The sequence below is a fragment of the Crocuta crocuta genome, unplaced genomic scaffold (assembly GCF_008692635.1).
Source record: "Crocuta crocuta isolate KB4526 unplaced genomic scaffold, BGI_CrCroc_1.0 scaffold72, whole genome shotgun sequence".
Classification (NCBI taxonomy): Eukaryota; Metazoa; Chordata; class Mammalia; order Carnivora; family Hyaenidae; genus Crocuta; species Crocuta crocuta.
This window is the reverse complement of record NW_027529427.1, coordinates 4,355,711-4,376,002: the sequence shown is the minus strand read 5'-3', so window position 1 is coordinate 4,376,002 and position 20,292 is coordinate 4,355,711. Positions and strand designations below refer to the sequence as shown.

The 20,292-nt window shown below is 39.4% G+C and overlaps 2 protein-coding genes across 12 annotated transcripts in view; one reads left to right on the top strand and one right to left on the bottom strand.

The window, feature by feature from the left end:
* The window catches only part of DYRK4 (dual specificity tyrosine phosphorylation regulated kinase 4), a 55,621-nt gene extending 43,888 nt beyond the window's left edge, over positions 1-11,733 (top strand). For 6 of the 7 annotated variants that reach the window (XM_077759164.1, XM_077759162.1, XM_077759159.1 and 3 more), the window contains 4 exons: positions 3,519-3,579; positions 7,372-7,501; positions 10,477-10,661; positions 11,366-11,733. In XM_077759164.1, coding sequence (XP_077615290.1) covers positions 3,519-3,579; positions 7,372-7,501; positions 10,477-10,661; positions 11,366-11,610 — 621 coding nt within the window. In that variant the 3' untranslated portion in view covers positions 11,611-11,733. The remainder of the gene's footprint in view (positions 1-3,518; positions 3,580-7,371; positions 7,502-10,476; positions 10,662-11,365) is intronic. The other variant, XM_077759160.1, reaches the window with a different exon arrangement.
* Positions 11,734-13,197: 1,464 nt separating this feature from the next.
* The window catches only part of AKAP3 (A-kinase anchoring protein 3), a 33,431-nt gene continuing 26,336 nt past the window's right edge, over positions 13,198-20,292 (bottom strand). For all 5 annotated transcript variants that reach the window (XM_077759153.1, XM_077759154.1, XM_077759155.1 and 2 more), the window contains one exon: positions 13,198-13,542. In XM_077759153.1, coding sequence (XP_077615279.1) covers positions 13,387-13,542 — 156 coding nt within the window. In that variant the 3' untranslated portion in view covers positions 13,198-13,386. The remainder of the gene's footprint in view (positions 13,543-20,292) is intronic.

The window sequence follows — 20,292 nt, the reverse complement described above, 5'->3', positions numbered from 1 at the left end:
ATCTATGTTGTTGCAAATGGCAAGATTTCATTCCTTTTTATGGCTGAATAACATTCTATTACATATATATACCACCTCTTCTTTATCCATTCATTTATCAGTGGACGCTTGGGCTGTTTCCGTAATTTGGCTATTGTAAATAATGCTGCACTAAACAAAGGGGTGCATGTATCCCTTTGAATTAGTATTTTTGTATTCTTTGGGTAAATAACCAGTAGTGGAAATACTGGATCATGTGGTAATTCTATTGTGAATTTGTGGGGAATCTTCAAACTGTTTTCCACAGTGGCTGCACCTTCTTACATTCCCACCAATAGTGCATGGGAGTTCCTTTTCCTCTACATCCTGGTTCACACTTATTGTTTATTGAGTTTTTTATTTTAGCCATTCTAACAGGTGTGTCTTCTAATTCACCTTTTCTCCTCTCTGCCTCTGCAATCTGTGATTGGTTGCCTCAATTTTATTATGCATCTCATTTATAGCATTTTTTAATTCATCACAACTATTTTTAAGCTCCATAGTCTGTAGCAATAGTTTCTCTGATGTCTTCCATGCCTTTTTCAAGCCCAGCGATTAATTTTTGACTATTGTTCTAAATTCTTGTTCAGTTATGTTGCTTATATCTGTTTTGAGCAGTTCTCTGTCATTTCTTCATGGAATTTCTTTAGAGGAGAGTTCTTCCATTTCGTCATTTTGGCTAGCTTTCTGTCTCTTGTTAGTTTTAAAAGCTTGTTAGGCACTCTGCACTTGCGAGTACTGCTATATTAAAGAAGGCTCATTGACTGTCCAGGGCTTGTCCGTTCAGGAAGTGTTCTTTGAATGATCTCTTGGTCTCTCTTGTTGAGACTTTGTTTATTTTATTTCCCTACTCATAGTGGTATTTGGGACTCTCCACCTTGTGTACTTTGGCGTGTTTCTTGAGGTAGCCCTGGAAAAGAAAACAGATGAACAAGCACACAGAGAACAAAGGCACACAAATGCACAGACAAATCCAACAAACATGTAAACTGAAAGGGAAAAAGAAAAAGAAAAAAAAGAAGGGGAAAAAAGAGGAAGGAGGAAAAGCAAATAATAAAAATAAAAAAGAAGAAAAGAAAAAAGAAAAAAACCCAAAAGACAAAGGATGGTCTAAAAGCATAAAACCAGAATTCCCAGCTACAAATAAAGAGCAGGGTGTATGCAGTGCTGATGGAAGAACATATACAAAGAAATAAATGACAGGGTGGGGAGGAAGCGATATTGGAAGAGAAATGACCAGGCAAAGAGACTAAGAGGCTTAATTCAGAGAGAGAAAGAGGAGAATATGGTGGGAGGTGAGGAGAAAGAAGCGAAGATAATGTTCCTCAGAGAAACTATATAGTCTTATTACTCANAGCTACAAATAAAGAGCAGGGTGTATGCAGTGCTGATGGAAGAACATATACAAAGAAATAAATGACAGGGTGGGGAGGAAGCNATCCCTGAGGTCCTGCCTTGGTGGTTGTAGGGAGAAAAATGGCAGCTCCCCAGTCCTTTCTCGAACTAAGCATTGCAACTCACTCTTTTGGGTTCCATCTCCCTGTGCCTCTGGTGTAGCCGAGGTGGGCCATGCTCTATGTCCCAAGCCACGCCTCGTTTCCAGATCTTAGTCTGCACACCCCATTGACATCACCCAAAATATAAACCTGGGGATCCAGCCGAGCCAGAAGAGCGGCGGAGCAGGCGCACTGCTTCCCCTCCGGTCGAGCTGGCGAGCAGAGGAGCGGTTTCTCCTGGTGTCACCTGGGAGCAGTATGTCTCGCTCAAAGTCAGCTGTACAGCTAGAACTGGAAACTGTGTTCTCCAGGGACAGGGACAGTTCCTTGAGCAGTTTCAGCCACTCTTTCTTTTCCCCTTGACTCACTGGGCTCCCCGCAAAGGGGCTCCCTCCCCTCCCTCCGTGTCTCTGTAGCCAGCCTGTTTTTATCTTCCCCAGTTTGCATTCACACCGTAAGGTTTTCTCAGTGAACGCTGTCTCCTTTTCCTCCCAAACTCCTGGATTCTGTAAGGGTTCCTGTGGCTTCAGGTCTTCTCCGTTGGAGAGATGGGGTGAGTGAAATGTACGGAGCTCCCTACTTCTCTGCCATCTTGCCTCCTCCCCCTGAAAAAAGATATTTTGACTGTGAACAAAGATCTATCTAATTTCCCTGTTTGTTTTTTCTGTCTCTGTTTATTCTCTCTCTCTCTCTGTCCCCATATGTGTATGTGTGTATGTGTGTGTGTGTATGTACATACATGTTATTCTATTTAATTATCCGTCTGTCCATCCATCCATCCCCAAATTCTATTTTCTAGATTGTTTCAAAGTTAAAGGTGGTCAGAGGGATATACACACACCCTTGAGAATTATTAAACATAGTTTCATTTCATGGTTGAAACTAATAAGTATTAAAATAATTTAGGTAATTGGGGCACCTGGATGGCTCAGTCAGTTAAGTGTTTGACTCTTGATTTTCAGCTCGGGTCATGATCTTACAGTTGAGTTCAAGCTCCACATTGGGCTCTGTGCTGACATTGTGGAGCCTGCTTGGGATTATCTCTCTCTCCCTCTTTCTCTGCCCCTCCCCTGGTCATGCTCCTCCCCCCTCCCTCAAAATAAATAAACATTAAAAAATAAAAAAATAATTGAGGTAATAATAACTATAAATGATATCTATGGTGGAATGAACACTGACCTGGAAATCGGTAAATCTGGAGTCTAGTCCTGGCTCTTTCTCCCACTTCTGGACCTCTGTAAAATGAGATGATCAGAGTACTTGGCTTCTGTGATTGACGATGGATGATTAAATGAATCATCCCTGAACCAATCCACTTCCAATACCAAGAAGAATTAGGAAAGTATGAGATCTGGGTTGAGGTTCCCACTGTCCAGACTGATTCGGCTTCCTCCTAACCTGTCAGTGAGGCTGAGGAGGAGGAGGAGAAGGACAGGGCTGTGCATGAATAAGACTGGGAACCCAGCTGCAAGGATAGGTAGGTGACCCAGGGCTGAGGGTGACACTTGTAATTCCTCTATCTTTGTGCATCCTTATAGGCTTCAGTGGGCAAAGGTGAACAAGTAGGTTTATACTTTTCTTTTCAAGAAGATATTTTGTCAAATAGTAGGCTGATGCCCATCTGGTGATTTCCACCTCATTTTTCCTTCCTCCCTTCCCAGTGTTATGAGTTGGGATATGTCATTCCTTAATTCAAAGGTGGTCAGCATGTATACTGGTTTATTTATTCTGACAATGAGATCCGTCTTCCATCTAGAGTGGCCTACCTCTAGTTGGTGCTAATACTTATTTAGAATAACATGGCTAATATTGATCCTCAGGATACTGAAACAGCCCTAAATTAGGAGTCAGAAGACCCGTGCTCGCGGCCTCTTTGCCACTGGCTTGAGGTTATCACTTAATATCCTCGGGTCCTTATCTATAGAAGCAAAGTTTGGCCAAAATCCCACCAGCTCTAATGTGTGACCCCACAAGAGTGAACCCACTGTATTGTACTTGTTGAAGGTGCTGGGCTTGCCGCCAACCCACTTCATTCAGACGGCCTCCAGGAGACAGACATTTTTTGGTAAGTCCTCAGGTCTAAATCTCTTCCTCCCATTGTGATGATGAGCTTTTACAGACCTTGAAGATATCTTCCATACTCTAAACCCCATTTAATGCTTTCCCTATGGCTCCATCCCAAAGGGCAAGTTGTGACTGGGAGTTTCTGTTAGAAAAGTAAAAAGATGCTGAGAAGTGGTACCAGAAAGCATGATGGAGGTGGGATGGGGAATTCACATTGCAAAGGAGGTCTTGGCATAAAAATAACCAGTTTCCTATTAAGAAAATCTAGCAACAGATCTCAAAACTTTGAAATATTGTAATTATGTCCTCTCCTATAAAATTTTCTTATTCTTGCAAACAGCTTGCCCTTTCACACTATGTACTGCACAGGGAAATCAAAGAGCAGAAGCTTCTTTTCAAGAAGAGTGGGAAATTTCTTTGCTACATTATATAATTAATGGAGAATTATTCTTTCCTGCTGAAATTCTCTTAAATCCCCAGATCTTTACTATGCCAGGATCATTGAAACTTGGCTGTCAAATGGGTAAATAAAGGTTGTCACAACAGTTTGGCTGTGGGTATGTTGTAGCTTGCTAGTTACGTAGAGGACATCTGCCTAATTGCTGGAATTAAGCCTCATCCGTGGTCCCATGCTGTTTCCATGTTCTGGGATTTCTGACCCTAAGCCTTTCTACTTGACTGGTGCTGTACAAGGTGGACAGGTGGGTCAACAAGGTCCAACTGAGGCAGGGCTTCCAGGGTACTATGCACCAAAAAGATGAAGTCAGTCCCATGGCTAATATCCTTTTAAAGTACCACAAGAACCTAAGGGATTTTTATGTTTAAAAAAAAAAAAAAAAGCCATAGTTAAATGGAAGTTCAGCCATGTGGAGCAAAGCCAGATGTGAGGGAAAAGGGACTCCACAATTAGGGGCTCTGTGCCATCTGGAATGACATTTCTGACCAGCCATTCTCATCAGGTTAATTTACAGGCTTATATTGGCTGTGGAATCTCCATCACTCCTAGTGCTCTCACTTCTTGTTTCCACCCCAGAATGCCCCCAAAAATGAGGGGAGAGAAAATCCCTTACTTTCTTTCCATAACTTGCCCCATCAATAAAAAAGTTAAAAATACCCTAAATGAGGGATCCTTCTGGACTGAAAGGTTTTAGTCATGTTGGTGGTTAGTCAGTATACACTGGTTCAATTATACGGGGGAGTTAAAATGTAGTCTCCTTCTGCATCATTTGGTAAAAAGCCACTGCCACAGCTACAGGCTCCCTGGCCCCCTTCCCAGGACTCATTGGATTCTATGATCCAGAAACTAAAGGTTTAAGGTCTGGCAAGTAGAGGGTCCTTCATGATGCTGTTTCAGTGACAAAGATGTCATCCTTTGTGATTGGTCAGTTCCATGCCATTCCAATGGTTAAATCTTTGAGATGTCGCCTTGTAGTCACAGCCAGAACTTTGAAGACCTTCTCTTTGAGCACAGTCAGTGTCCTGATTGCCTTAGAATAGTGCTCATGCACTAAAACTTTTTCTAGAGAGGTTTGATGGCTAGGTAGGAAGATCTGGCTGACTTGTTTGTATAATTTATACATAGAGCAATGGAACTGGTCTTGTACCCCAAATATATTTTTCCCATCCACTATGTTTAATTTAGCCTTTTGGATTTCAAAGGATTTAGGGAAAGAAAAGTAGGGATACTGATATTCCCTCTTGCTAGACAAGGCATTGTAGGAAGGGTTACATCTTAAGCCCATAACACTGAACTCAGGATTGTATATTGTCGGGGGTACTAAAAGGAAAGTAATATAGGGCATAGTTAGAGGGTGTGGCTTGTAGAGTACTGGTTTTTTACCATCAGCATGAGGCTTTAAAATAATGACGTGTTTTTGGTAGCAACATCCATATGTCTTCACTTCCTGCATAAGAAAGGACTTTATTGGGACCTACATCCTCTTCAGTGTTTCCCAAACTTTATCTGATTATAAGAATCAGTTGGGGTAGGATGCCTGGGTGGCTCAGTCAGTTGAGCATCTAACTCTTGATTTCTGCTCAGGTCATGATCTCATGGTTCATGAGATTGAGCCCCACCTGAGGCACTTTGCTGGCAGCATGGGGTCTGCTTGGGATTCTCTCTTCCCTCTCTCTCTACGCCCAATAGCTCCCCAAAACAAACATAAAAAAAAAAGAAAGAAAGAAAAGAACCAGTTAAGAACTTGGCAAAATGCTAATTCCCATTGTCTTTCTGTATAACCTATGATATAGCAGATTTGAGGTAGAACTCAAGAGTCTGTTTTTAATAATAGTTCTTTGTGATTCTTATAATAAGGTAAATTTGAGAAACATTATGTTCACCTCAATTCTTGACTCTCTGTTTCCCAGATTTGGGCTGCCAACAGATCCTGAAACCCGAGCCACTTGTAGTTTATATGCTTGATTAGCAACAAAGTGATGTTGCCTCAAGAGTAGTAAGATACTTACATGCTCCAGGCAGCAAGAAGGAGATGGAGATAATAATTAAATATTGGGGAGTGTCCAAGAGATGAGAGAAGCTTGTACAGAAAAACAATTACATACTGACAGCTTTATGAGCTGTTATTTATAAGCCTGTGAGCCTGATTCTTCAGTCATTTGTTAAAAGGGCAACACAGGATCAAATGGGAGTAATGATGCCATAGTCAAAAAGGAACTGGGGTTTATATGAGTTCACAAGACCTATACCCTATGCAGTATCTCCAATTTATTTTTATGTCTTTAGATACACATATACCCATGTGTGTGTATACACACATATACACACTGTGGTCTCTTCTAGGAATTCAGTATAAGCAGATGTTCTTTAATTACAAAAGTAATCGAAAGGCTTCATTATACACCTTCTAGAATGCCCATCATGTGAACCCCACGGAGTTTTTGTGAGAATTCAGTTAATATGTAAATTACATGTACCTGTTCATATCCATCCATATGTAGATTTTCAAGGTATGAGCATAAGTGGTCGTCTTTTCTGAACATGCCCACCAGAGTATAGATGTTCAGATGAGTGTTCTTACCTTCAAAGCATTGCACAGAGCATTTTAGTGAAACCTCTGGAGCTGTCTTCAGGGCTTCTTTTCAGGCATGACAAATACTTTTGGTTAGGGTTTTATTCAGTGAAAAATGACTGAAGAAAGTCATTTCCAGGCTGTGTCTTAAGCAACAAACCAAGTTTGGCCGTTTCAATTTACGGACAAAATTTTGATGTGACCATAAAAAGTAATGAGATTGATTTGCTTGTGTAGCTTGTAAATGAGTTTTGAAAGCAGATGATTCTCCTACAATAACTTCCTTGTTATACTTCAGGAGTATCCCAAATTCTCATTTTATTGGGTTAGTGGGAAAGGAGTGAGGGCATAGAAAATCCAAGAATAGACAACATCTTTTTTTGTTCAGAGCTGATATTTTTGTCACTTCAGATTTATTTTATTATTATTATTATATTATCATTATCATTATTATTTTACTTTGGTTAATATTAAACCATTGAAGCCATTTGATTTGAGGAGGAGGAGGAGGGCAGGAGGCTCAGAACATACCGGATAGTGGGGAGAATTGTTTGTAAAGGTTAACTGCATTCCCTGGATACTCTACATGTGGTTCTTTCCACCTGACTGACACTGAGGGCATGCTTGTGTGTATGGGAGGGTGTGGTATTGGCCAGAGACAGAGCTGAACCACTCTAAGCAGCCGCATGGTTGAGTGAACAGCTGTGATGTGGCCGATGAATAGTAACACCTGGAACTAAACACAGAATGTTGTATCTCTAAAGATTCCAAAGGTTTTCCTAAAAATATGACCAACAACAGGGGGAGGAAAAGATACCCGGATTCCAAGGATCTCACGATGGTGCTGAAAACCTACGACGCCAGCTTCCTGGACTTTCTCAGAAGGTGTTTGGTGTGAGTTTGTCAGGGTGTCTTTGCCTTTAGGTTTCCTCTTAGACACTGTTCTTTCCCACACATTTGCTGGTGGAAGTCTGGGACCGGGACGCAGTTATAAAAAATAATAATAATTAGTGATCATAGTGCTTGCGAATCTGTAGAATGCCTTCCCTCATCAGACTGCTCTCTTCCCTTCCTGTGTGATTAGCAGGGCAGATAATTTGCTTCACTGTGATATGTGGAGGCTGTGGCTCAAACAATGACTTGCCCTGGATTGCAGTGTGTGAGTAGTACTTGCCTTCGTGGCCTCAGACTGCCTGGAAGCAAGGTGTAGGCGAGTCGAAATAGCTTTTGCTTCATGAACTGAAGTCAATCTCCCCCATATTGTAACTGTTTACATACATACCCAGTGTACAGTCTCTGGTTCCCTCCCTATTCCCCTAGGATTTACAGCCTAAATCCTCTTTGTATTCAGTTATTAGGGAAGGGGTGATCTAGAAACCATTTATTTTGTTCAGCTTTTACAAACCGATATGCTTATTTTGACTCTTAGAAATTAGATTCTGTACTTCAGTCAAGTCACAGTAAAAAAACAACCAGTACAAAAAGCATTCCGAGCAGTGCCAAGTTTACAAGGTGTTTAGAACATGTTAGCTCTTGTCATTAATTTTTTTAATGTTTTATTTATTTCTGAGAGAGAGAGAGACAGCATGTGCAGGGGAGGGACAGAGAGAGAGGGAGATACCGAATCTGAAACAGGCCCCAGGCTCTGAGCTGTCAGCACAGAGCCCGATACAGGGCTCGAACCCACGATGCAGGGCTCGAACCCACGAACCATGACATCGTGACCTGAGCCGAAGTAGTACGCTCAATCAACTGAACCACCCAGGCGCCCCAGCTCTTGTAATTATTTTAAAAGATTTTTCAAGTGTGTTTCCACCGAATGGCAAATAGATTAGCTACATATTTGATAAGTCATTGTCTCTCTCTGGGCCTCAGTCTCCTTTTCTGTATAATAGGGGCATTCCTAAGGTGCCTTCTAGTTATATCAGTCCTACAATTGTTCAGCATTTTTAGAGATCGTAGGTTTGTGGTCTCTCATTCTTTCAGTGAGATAGAGTTGTTTTAGCAAAATACTTTTCTGGCATTTGTGCACTAGCTCAGAGGATAAGCCATCAAGTACTTCTGAAGGTTTTCCCATTTGAGGGTCATGCTACTCATCTGGAGAATGGAGATGGAGAAGGATCCTGTACTCCCTCATTATCTCCATGTCCACACCCACCGCCAGCTTCTTGCTGAGGCTATAAAATGAATGTGCTTTAACAAATGACAGAAACCCACTACTGAGATGGAGGTGAATTATCCAGAAAACCCAGCCATCCAGAACACAGCTCAGAACCAAGAAAGAAATTATTTTCTTATTTAGAGCAAAGGGCTGGTTGCTCACAACTTGTAAGGAACAGTCATGCTAATGGGACCTATTATCTGATCATTCTTTTTTTTTTTTAACTAATTAGCAAATTTTTGGAATGAGAGACTAGAGGTTTTGAGTCAAATTTAATAGAGGTAAATGTAAAGTCCTGTGGGGAGTTCTAGCTTAACAGCAATTCATTTGAAAAAGAACTGGGAGCTTGAGTTTTTTGTGAGCTTGATGAGTCTACAACATTAATGCCATCTCCCTGCAGTTAGAAGGTATTCCCAGCATGGTGGGTACCAGTAAGACGACAGCTGGAATTTCCTATGCAGGAAGGTGGCAGCCATATCATATGAGCAACACTTAGTGGCAATGTAAATGTTTTCGGATAGTTGGAGGATTGTGTCATAAAAGACAGATGAGTTGTCCCATTCTCTGTACAGTAGCCCCTTTACCCATGGTTTCACTTTCCATGGTTTCCATTACTCGCAGTCAACTGTGGTCCAGAAGCAGATGATGATCCTCCTTCTGACGTCTCGTCAGAAGGTCATTAGTAGCCTAGCACTACATCACACTGCCTGTGTCATTCACCTCACTTCATCCCATCACATAGGCATTTTATCATCTCACATCATAAGGAGGGTGAGTACAGCACTAGAAGATGTTTTTTAGAGGAAGAGGCCACATTCACATAATTTTTCTGACAGTAAATTATAATTCCATTTTATTATTAGTTATTGTTGTGAATCAATTCTTGTGCCTAATTTATAAATTAGTTTTATCATAGGTATGTGTATAGGAAAACACATAGTATATATAGATTTTTGTGCTGTCTGCAGTTTCAGGCATCCACTGGGGATGGAAGTTATTACCCCATGGAGAAGGTGGGACTATTGTAATGTTAGTGAGTAGAATTAGAACCTGGGTCTGTTTATTAGTGTGCAGGTTCCTGGGAAGTGTGAATTTAGGCTCAATAAAAATGAAGAATTTTTAAAGAATTAGTTTTATCAGTATGGGAATAGCTAATTATGTAAGTGCCTTGTCACTAAAAATACTCAAGAACAGGAAGATGATTCCGCATTGAAGGTTCTATCAGATGCCTTGTCACTGCACTGGAAGTTTGACTAGATTATACCCAAATCTCCTTATAATCTTAATATTCTAGCATTCTACAATATTCTATGTGATACATTTGAAGTCCCAAATTTTGGGAATTAAAATTGAGCATCTCTTTGTTTTGATCTTAGTTTACGGAACCCTAACTCCCAGTGGTTAAGATTTTCTATAATATTTCTTGTGAGGGAATTTCCAAGAACTCTAGAAGATTTGGGCTCTCATGTATTCCCTGGTTTGTCATGTAAATTTCCTAAAAAGATTATTTTCATAGTTGTTTCCAAGTACTTTTATATGTAATCTTTGTTCTATGATATCTTTGAGTTATAACAAAGCTTAGAATGGTTAAGAACGAACTATTTTTATTATACCTTATTTAGATTCCTTGTTGGGGTCTTTTAAAATGTTTTCAATATTAGAAAAGGAAGCAAAACAATAATCCATGCTGGGCTTTGTTGGTATATAGATGGGAACCTTCTCTTCGCATGACCCCTGACCAGGCCCTCAAGCATGCTTGGATTCATGAGCCACGGAATCTCAAATCACGTTCCAGGCCCCAGACCCTGAGAACACCCAGAACACCCAGTCTCTGTTTCCCCTCTGAGGCTTGGAAGGACAAGGTTCAAGGGCATCATCACTTGGGCAAAAAAGGTACAGTCAGTCCTCTTCCCATAGTCCTCTTCCCATAGTCCAGGGATCGGGTACCTCTGGAGGATTGCATGTCAATTTCCCTGAACTCCACCTTGGATAGTTAGTCTACTACATCACTAGGAGCCTGCCATTTCTCACTTTTGAGATATAACCTCTTTCAGGAGACTTGCCTCTGGCTGGATTTGCCCTTTTTTTGCCCCAGTATCATTAGGATTTTCCATTTTTCTCCTGTCTTCAATTCTTTTCTCTTCCTTTCCTTTTCTTTCACTGCATCCTCCTCTGGCTGGCCTGTAATTACCTTCTGAATTTTTATCAGACTGATTATGGCATTATGCAGATATCTTTTATATGCAATATATCCTCATGGTTATGTACATTGTCCCTGGGGTCAGGTTGCCTGAGATTAATTCTGGTTCTACCATTTATCAAATGTGGGCCCTTGGGCAACTGGGTTAGCCTATGTCTCAGTTTCTTCATTTAGGAGAATGAGAATAATGCCTATTCTCTATGGTTGCGAAAAGGATCAAAGAAATTAATAAATGTAAAGTGCTTAGAATAATGCCAGACACACAGAATGTGCTTCACAAATGAATTGTTTTTATATTATTACACCCAGGATTTTCCCAAATTGATTTCTGGTCTAATAGACAGAATACAATTCACATTTGAACACTGTTCCTTCTGTCTTCTCTCTTCTTTGGCAGAGGTGACCATCAAAGATGAGACCATAGACAAAATAAAAGGTGGCATCACTCAGCAGGTTCAGTATTCAGGTGACCAGCAGGCCATTCTCCAGCACGCATCTGAAGTTGTCCAGCTGCCTCAGCTAACAGAAGCTTCCAAAAAGCCGGAGGCTGTTGTTGAACCAGAGGAGTCCAAGACCTCCCCAGGGCATCAAAGTAAAAACTCTTCATCCAAGAACATGAATATTTTACCACCTATTGTATGACCTTTGCTGAAGGTGTGTCCTGTTCCTTTCCACCAGTGATTTTTATTAGAGACAGCACTTATATTGTACCATATTACAGATTGTTGTTTTTTTTAATGCATAAAGGTTTGTTTTTAAACTTTATTCATATGGCTAGTTAAGCATGATTCCTATTATGATAGATAGGAGAGAATGTCCCTGCACCTACACTCCATTCTCATGCCCTCAATCAGATAAACAATGTATGTATATGGGGGGGAGGAGTAAGTACTCAATGTTATAGCATCACTAATAGAACTCTAAATAAAAGAATTTTTTTTCCTTTCCTCCCAAGACAGCTAACCTGATAGAATTCTTATTAGTTTGAATTCAGATACTAACTAGTTTAAGCAACAAAGGACATTTATTGGCTCATGTAATTGGGGAATCAGGAGGGGTAAGTGTAATTTCAGGCATAGCAGAATCTAAAAATTCAGACAAGGTCATAGGGCTCAGACTCCCTCTCCACTATTAGTCTTGCTTCTTTTTGTGGTTTTCATTCTAAAGACAAGCTCTGCCCAGATGTTAAGGTGACCACCATTATCCAGTAAAAAGATGCATTGCTGGCATCAGAAATTATTGGATTTGAACCAAGCACTACGTCTGAGATATTGGGATCCTGTGATTGGCCAGTCTGGGTCATAAGCCTATACTGTGATGGTGGTAGTACCATGACTGATGCTTCTCTAGGACCATGGAGTAGAGGACAGAATATTCTGAAAGGAAGTTGAGTAAATAACAGGATATGTTTGCTCACCCACCATCCTCAAAAAATCCTTATCTACACAAATACATAATCTCCATATGATTGTAATTATAGAACAGATACAATTTTACAAAAAAAGTTCTTAAGATTATAAACTCATAAACAATATAGAAAGATATCTGGGTTTATAGTTTTCATTTTAATCACTGTGTCTTATTCCATGAAGGGAGATACCGTTCACTCCATAAAGGTGAAACAGAATGAGATAGCAGAGGGTCAAAAGAAAATAGGAAAGATAAATATTCCAGGAGTTGACAGAGTTGAATAGAGCCTCCAGGAGATGGCATTAATACAGAAATTAGGAACCAAAGGAGAAAGTTTCCTAAATGCCTCTTAGGTGGGTGGTAAAAATCAAAGAAGTGTCCTAACAGGTGACTTGTCCCAGGTCATATAGCCAGAAAACTCTAGAACTGGCAATAGAACTCAGGTCTTCTGGACCTTTTTTTGAAAATGTAATTTATTGTAAAAATGGCTTACATACAACACTCAGTGCTCATCCCAACAAATGCCCTCCTGGGGTCAAGACTTGGAAGCCAAGTCCTCCATATCATAATGAGAATGATTCAGGTTAAACAGAAGATATTTTGTGATTTGCATGATTATAAAGGCTAAATAGTCTTAGGGAACATTTTAAGGCCAGGGATCTGCAAGTCGTAACACAGACAGGATACATAGAAACACCTTAGCAGGGCCTCTCAGTCCAGCACTATTTTTCTTCTTGTTTTCCATCTGATTTTTAATTCCTGAAATTTCTTGATCTTATTGTCCCATTGGATCCCAAGGAAAGCAAACACCTGGAGTCCTTTAATTGTAATTTTTTTTTAATTTTGTGTCCTTGCTTGCATGGACAGGAAAATCTGCAAAATCCAATGACTAGCATAAGATGACGTGTCTTTGATGTGAGTGGTATGAAGATAACGTTAGGGCTCTGTAAGGATATGGAGAGGGGAGCTGTGGAAGTAAGAAGGGAGGGGGAGAAGGGTGGGCACCTATCACAGGTTCACCATCAGCCAGTCCAGCAGCTGCAGCCGTGTAACATTTCCCACAGCCTCGTCCAGCTGTCGCTCTTTCTCATAGCGCAGCACTGACTGGAGGACCTCACCTACACTGCGTCCTTTGTCCACAGCAGCAGCCGAAAGTTGAAGTAGCTGTGGAAAGGAAAGAAAGCGGTAGTGTAGGGGCAGAGCATCCCAGGGCAGGCCCAGCAAGGCTAGAACAAAGAGGTTGGGCAGACCTTGGAAAACTTCGGAAGAAGGGGCTCCAATGAGATGCTGAGACTCCCATAATTGGAAAGAAGAGATGTTAGCATCCACCTGTCCATCATACGGAAAATACGATTTCCCACTAAGACTAAATCTTGCTGCCTCCAGTAGGTATTTGGTCAATGGTGGTCTTATTTTCTAAGAATTTTATAAGCATCATAAAACAGTCTTCCATCATTGTCCTAAGACCAACAAGGGCAGAGGTGAAATAGCCAGAGGACAAATGGACATGTTGCTTTCCATGCCCGACAGGAGAGTAGCTCAGAGATCCATTCAGCCCCCATGAAGATGTGGCCCAGAGAGATGGAGAGACTTGTCAGTAATACAGTGCTAGAAATAAGCAGAGGCAACATGCACACCCAGGTCTATGAACCCCATGGTTAGCTCTCTTTCTAAACTCAAAATGAGAAAAATTAGCCAAAGCATAATTCTGACTGTACGAACCACAGTACATTGCCATTCATCTAAAGTAACCAGATTTTTGGGCACCTGGGTGGCTCAGTTGTTAAGTGTCTGACTCTCGGTTTTGGCTCAGGTCATGATCTCACGGCTTCTTCATGGGTCCAAGTCCCACATCAGGCTCTGTGCTGGCAGTGTGGAGCTTGCTTGAGATTCTCTCTGCCCCTCCCCCACTTGCACTGTCTCTGTCTCTCTCAAAATAAATAAACTTAAAAAAATAAAGTAACCAGATTTTTATTTTGTGTATTCTGCATCTGACTCTGAGAAAGAGTTAAAAGGAAAAACAAAACAAAACAAAATGGGCCAAATATCAGGAGCTTTTCCAAAGGGGAAAATTTCCATGAGAGAAACTAAAATAACATATGGATATTCTTAAAACAAATGAAAGGACCAAAGGTCCCTTTAGAACTAAAAAACATAGGGGTGCCTGGGTGGCTCAGTAGGTTAAGTGTCTGACTTCGGCTCAGGTCATGATCTCACGGTTTGTGGGTTCAAGCCCCACGTCAGGCTCTGTGCTGACAGCTAGCTCAGAGCCTGGAGCCTGCTTTGGATTCTGTGTCTCCCTCTCTCTCTGACTCTCCCTGGCTCAAGCTGCTCCTCTCTCTCATTAAACATTTTAAAAATTTTTTAAAAAGAGAAAAAAAAGAACTAAAAAACATAAAATCCAAAGGAAAACTTGTCAGATGGGCTAAATTGAATAAAGATGAGAGCGAAAAGTCAGTAAACTTAAAGATGGATTCATAGAAATAAACCACATTGAACAACATAAGAGATGGATTAAACTTTCTTCAATAAAACCTCTTTGAAAAAATAAAAAGAGCTCAGCGGCCTGTGAAATGATGTCAAAGGTCTTACATTTATGTTATTAGAATTCCAAGAGAGGAGAAAAGAGTGTTGCAGAAAAAATGCTGAAAGAAATAATGGATGAAAGTTTCCTCAACTTGCCAAGAGCTATATCTGACAAATTCAAAAAGCTCAGTGAGCCTAAAATAAGAGAAACCCAATGAAATTCACTTTAGAATAAAAGAAAAATAAAAATCTGAAAGCAGTCAGAGAAACTGCTGCATTATTTTTAAGAGAATAATTCAAATGACAGCATATTTTGGTCAAAAACCAAAAAGGTCAGAAGGAAATGGCACAACAGTTTTAAGCACTAAAAAGAACTGCTAAATTAGAATCCTGTATCAAAAATTATACTTCAGGAATAAGGCCAAAAAAGGTTTATTTATTTGAGAGAGAGAGAAACCCAAGCAGGCTCCACCCTGTCAGTACAGAGCCTCATGTGGGGCTGGATCCCACGAATTGTGAGATCATGACCTGAGCTAAAAACAAGAGTTGGATGTTTCACCAACTGAGCCACCCCGGTGCCCTCCAAAAATATATTTCAGATTAAATAAAACTAAAAGAGGGGCGTCTGTGTGGCTCAATTTGTTAAGCATCCTACTTTGGCACAGCTCATGATCTTTAGGTTCGTGGGTTTGACCCCCATGTCAGGCTCTGCGCTGACAGCTCACAGCCTGGAGCCTGCTTTGGTTCTGTGTCTCCCTCTCTCTCTGCCCCTCCCCCACTCACACTCTTGTCTCTTTTGCTCAAAAATAAATAAAACATTTAAAAAAATTTTTTAAGAAAACAAAAAGAAGTCATTGCCAGAAAATGTGTTCTAATTCTTTAGGTGGAAGGAAAATTATGTCAGAAGGAAACTGGGAACATCAGGAAATGAATGACAAACAACAGAAACAATAAAAATCTCAATAATAAATTTTCTCAGTTCTTTAAAGTACTGGCATACCTTGAAGATACTGTGGGTTCAGTTTGAGACCACCATAATAAAGTGATATCACAATAAAGTGAGTCAAATTTTTTTGGTTTCCCAATGTATATAATAGTATGTTTATACTCTTAAGTGTGCAATAGCGTATGTCCAGAAAACAATACAAATGTCAACCATTATCTGAGTTTTCAGTGAGTTTTTTATCATGATTACAGATCACCATAACAAATATAATAATGAAAAAGTTTGAAATATTGTGAGAATTACCCAAATGAGACATAGACACGCAGCGTGAGCAAATACTGTTGGGAAAATGGCCCCAACAGACTTGTGTAAAGTAGTAAGATTTCTACACCACAGTTTAAGTGGCAACTATTGATTCTACATAGATTCTAAAAAGTATGTATACTGTAATCCTTAGGGAAACTACTTAAAAAGCAACACAGAGGTATAGTCAAAAACACAATAAATTAAAACAATACTAAAAAAGATAATCCAAAGGCAGCAACAAATGGAGAAAAAAAGAGATAAATTAGAACATTAGACCCAAATCTAAAGATATCAATAATTAGGCTAAATGTAAATGATGTAAACACACCAATTGTCAGAATGGATTAAAAAAAACATGAGCAGACTGTATGTTACCTACAAAAAAACTCTCTTCAAATGATATAGGTAAGTTAAAAGTAAAAATATGGGAAAAAATGTATCATTGAAACATCAATTGAAAAAAAGCTAGAACCTCAACATTTATGGTCAAGTAATTGTTTATAAAGGATAAAGATAATTCAAAAGGGCCAGCAAATGGAAAAGAAAGAGGCCAAATTTCTTTTCAACAAATGATGCTGAGACAACTCATATCCACATGCAACAAGTGAATTTCGACAACTACCTCACACATGAACTCAACATGGATCACAGACCTAAAAATAAGCTCTGAAATCATCAAAGAAAACGAAGGAGAAAATCTTCATGACTTGGGTGAGGTGGGGGTTTCTCAATCTGGTCCTATTTACCTGATTGGCCAGGTAATTCTGTTGTGGGCTGTCCTGTGCATTCTAGGATGTTTAGCAGCATCCCTGGCCTCTTCCACTAGACCCAAGTAGCAACTCCCTCTCAGCTGATAACACAACAAAATATATCTCTAGACATTGCCAAATGTCCCCTGGAGGCAAAACTGCCTCCACTTGAGAACCAATGGGTTAGGCAAGGATTTATTAGATATAAACATCAAAAAGCACAAGCAATAAAGGCAAAAAATGATAAATTAGATTTTATCATTGAAAACTTTTGCTCTTCAAAAGACTCCACTGAGTAAGAAGACAAAGGTAGACTGAGAGAAAATATGTGCAGATCATATATATCTGATAAAGGACTTGTATCCGGAATATATAAGGAATATCCTATAACTTGATTAAGGAGAAAACAACCCAGACAAAATACGGGCAAAAGAGGGGCACCTTGGTGGTTCAATTGGCTAAGTGTCCAACTTCAGCTCAGGTCATGATCTCACGGTTCATGAGTTCAAGCCCTGCATCAGGCTCTGCTCGGAGCCTGCTTAGGGTTCTCTGTCTCCCCCTCTCTCTCTGCCCCTCTCCTCCTTGTGCTCTCTCTCTCTCAAAAATAAACAAACATTAACAAAAATATAGGAGCAAAAGATTAGCACTGACAACTCACCAAAGAATATACATGAATGACTAATGAGCACATAAAATGATGTTTAACATTCTTAGTCATTTCAATGTATGTCTGTCAAGTTAAACTACTTTAACAGAAAAAAGAATAATGTTGACTAAAATATGGAGAAAATGAAACCCACATACATGACTGGTGGGAATGTAAAATGGTACAGCTATCTTGGAAAGCAGTTTGGCAGTTTCTTAAGAATTAGGCTAACCATAAGATGTAGCAATCCCTGTCCTTCTTACCCAAGAGAAATGAGAGTGTTTGTCCACACAAAGACTTGTGAGTATTCATAATAGTGTTATTCATAATAGCAAAAAAGTGAAAACAATCCAAATGCCCAGTAGCTAATGCATGGATAAGCAAAATGCATGATATATATCCATTTCAGGAAATTTAACAATAAAAAGAAATGAACTACTGATATATACTACAACATGGATAATATTAGCATCAAAAATATTATGCTTAGTGTAAAGATGTGTAGATGTAAAAGATTGCAAATGTTATGGCTCCATTATATAAAATGAAAGAAAGGTAAATCTATGATGATGGAAAACAGATAAATGGTTACATGTAGCTGGGGGACAGAAACAAATGTACTCTAGAAAGTTCTGAGAGAAATAAGTCTTTAGTCCCTAGATTTATCAGATATTAAAACACATTACCGAATAGCAGTGATTAAAACAGTATGCTAGTAAAATACTAGGAATGGACAAACAATTCAATGGAACAGAACAGAAATTAATTAATCTTTGACAAAGCAGGAAAGAGTATCCAATGGAAAAAAGACAGCCTCTTTAACAGATGGTACGGGGAGAACTGGACAGCAACATGTAAAAGAATGAAACTAGATCACTTTCTCACACCATACACAAAAATAAACTCAAAATGGATAAAGGACCTGAATGTGAGACAGGAAACCACCACCAAAACCTTAGAGGAGAAAATAGGCAACAACCTCTTTGGTCTCAGCCACAAGTGATTTCTTGCTCGACATGTCTCTGAAGGCAAAGGAAATAAAAGCAAAAATGAACTATTGGGACCTAAACAAGATAAAAAGCTTTTCTTTTCTTTTCTTTTTTTTTTTTTTTTTTTGCACTGCAAAGGAAACGATCAACAAAACTAAAAGGCAACTGACAGAATGGGAGAAGATGTTTGCAAATGAATATCAGATAAAGGGTTAGTATCCAAAATCTATAAAGAACTTACCAACCTCAATACTCAAAAAACAAATATCCTGGTGAAGAAATGGGCAGAAGACATGAATAGACACTTTTCCAAAGAAGACATTCTGATGGCTAACAGACACATGAAAAGATGCTCAACATCACTCATCATCAGGGAAATACAAATCAAAACCACATTGAGATACCACCTCACACCAGTCAGAGTGGTTAAAATTAACAACTCAGGAAACAACAGATAATTGGCAAGGATTGGAGAAATGGGAACCCACTTGCACTGCTGGTAGGAATGGAAACTGGTGCAGTCGCTCTGGAAAAGACTGTGGAGGTTCCTCAGAAAATTAAAAATAGAACTACCCTACAACCCAGCTATAGTACTACTAGGAATTTATTCAAAGGATACAGGAGTGCTGATTCATTGGGGCACATGTACTCCAATATACATAGCAGTGATTTCAACAATAGCCAGATTGTTGGGAAAAGCCCAAATGTCCACCAACTGATGAATGGATAATGAAAATGTGGTAAATAAATAAATAAACATATACATATATGGAGAAAAGTGTATATATATATATATATGCTTATATATCTGTTATTTATTTATTTATTTATATAAATAAACACACATATATATAAAATGACATCCTGACATTTGCAATAACATGGATGTAACTGGAGGGTATTATGCTAAGTGAAATATGTCAGTCAGAGAAAGACAGATATCATACATTTTTACTCATATGTGGAACTTGAGAAACTTAACAGAAGACAATGGGAAAAAGTAGATTCAAACAGAGAGGGGTAAGCCCATAAGAGACTCTTAAATACAGAGAACAATCTGGGGTTGATTTTGGGGTGGGGGAGAGGGGGAAATGGGTGATGGGCATTGAGGAGGGCACTTGTTGGTACGAGGACTGGGTGTTGTCTGTAAGAGATGAGTCATGGGATTCTTCCCCCAAAATCAAGAGAACACTTTACATTGAATGTTGGCTAAATTGACAGTAATTTATATTAAAAAAGAACAAATCAGGCTACTTAGAAAATCACCAAGATCTAGGAAAAAAACAAAAGCTAGGGTACACCTGAATAAGAACTTTCATCTCCTACACAAGGTCATTCCTTCAAGACTGGGAAAGATTGCTGTTTCACCTAATACATAGAAACAAACAGAGAGTTAAACAAGAGGAGTTTAACAGAGAGTTAAACAGAGAGTTAAACAAGAGGAAGTGTTTGTTATGTTCCAAACAAAAGAATAAGACAAACCGCAACAACAACAAAAAAAGATCTTAATGAAATGGAGATAAGTAATCTACCTGATAAAGAGTTCAAAATAGTGGTCATAAAGATGCTCACCAAACTCAGGGGAAGATGGGTAAACATGGTGAGAACTTCAATAATGAGATGGAAAAGGTAAGAAAGTACCAGACGGAAGTCTCATATCTAAAGAATGCAATAGTTAAACTGAAAAATGCACTAAAGGGTTTCAATAGAAGACTAGATGAAGTAGAAGAACAGATCAGTGACCCAGAAGAT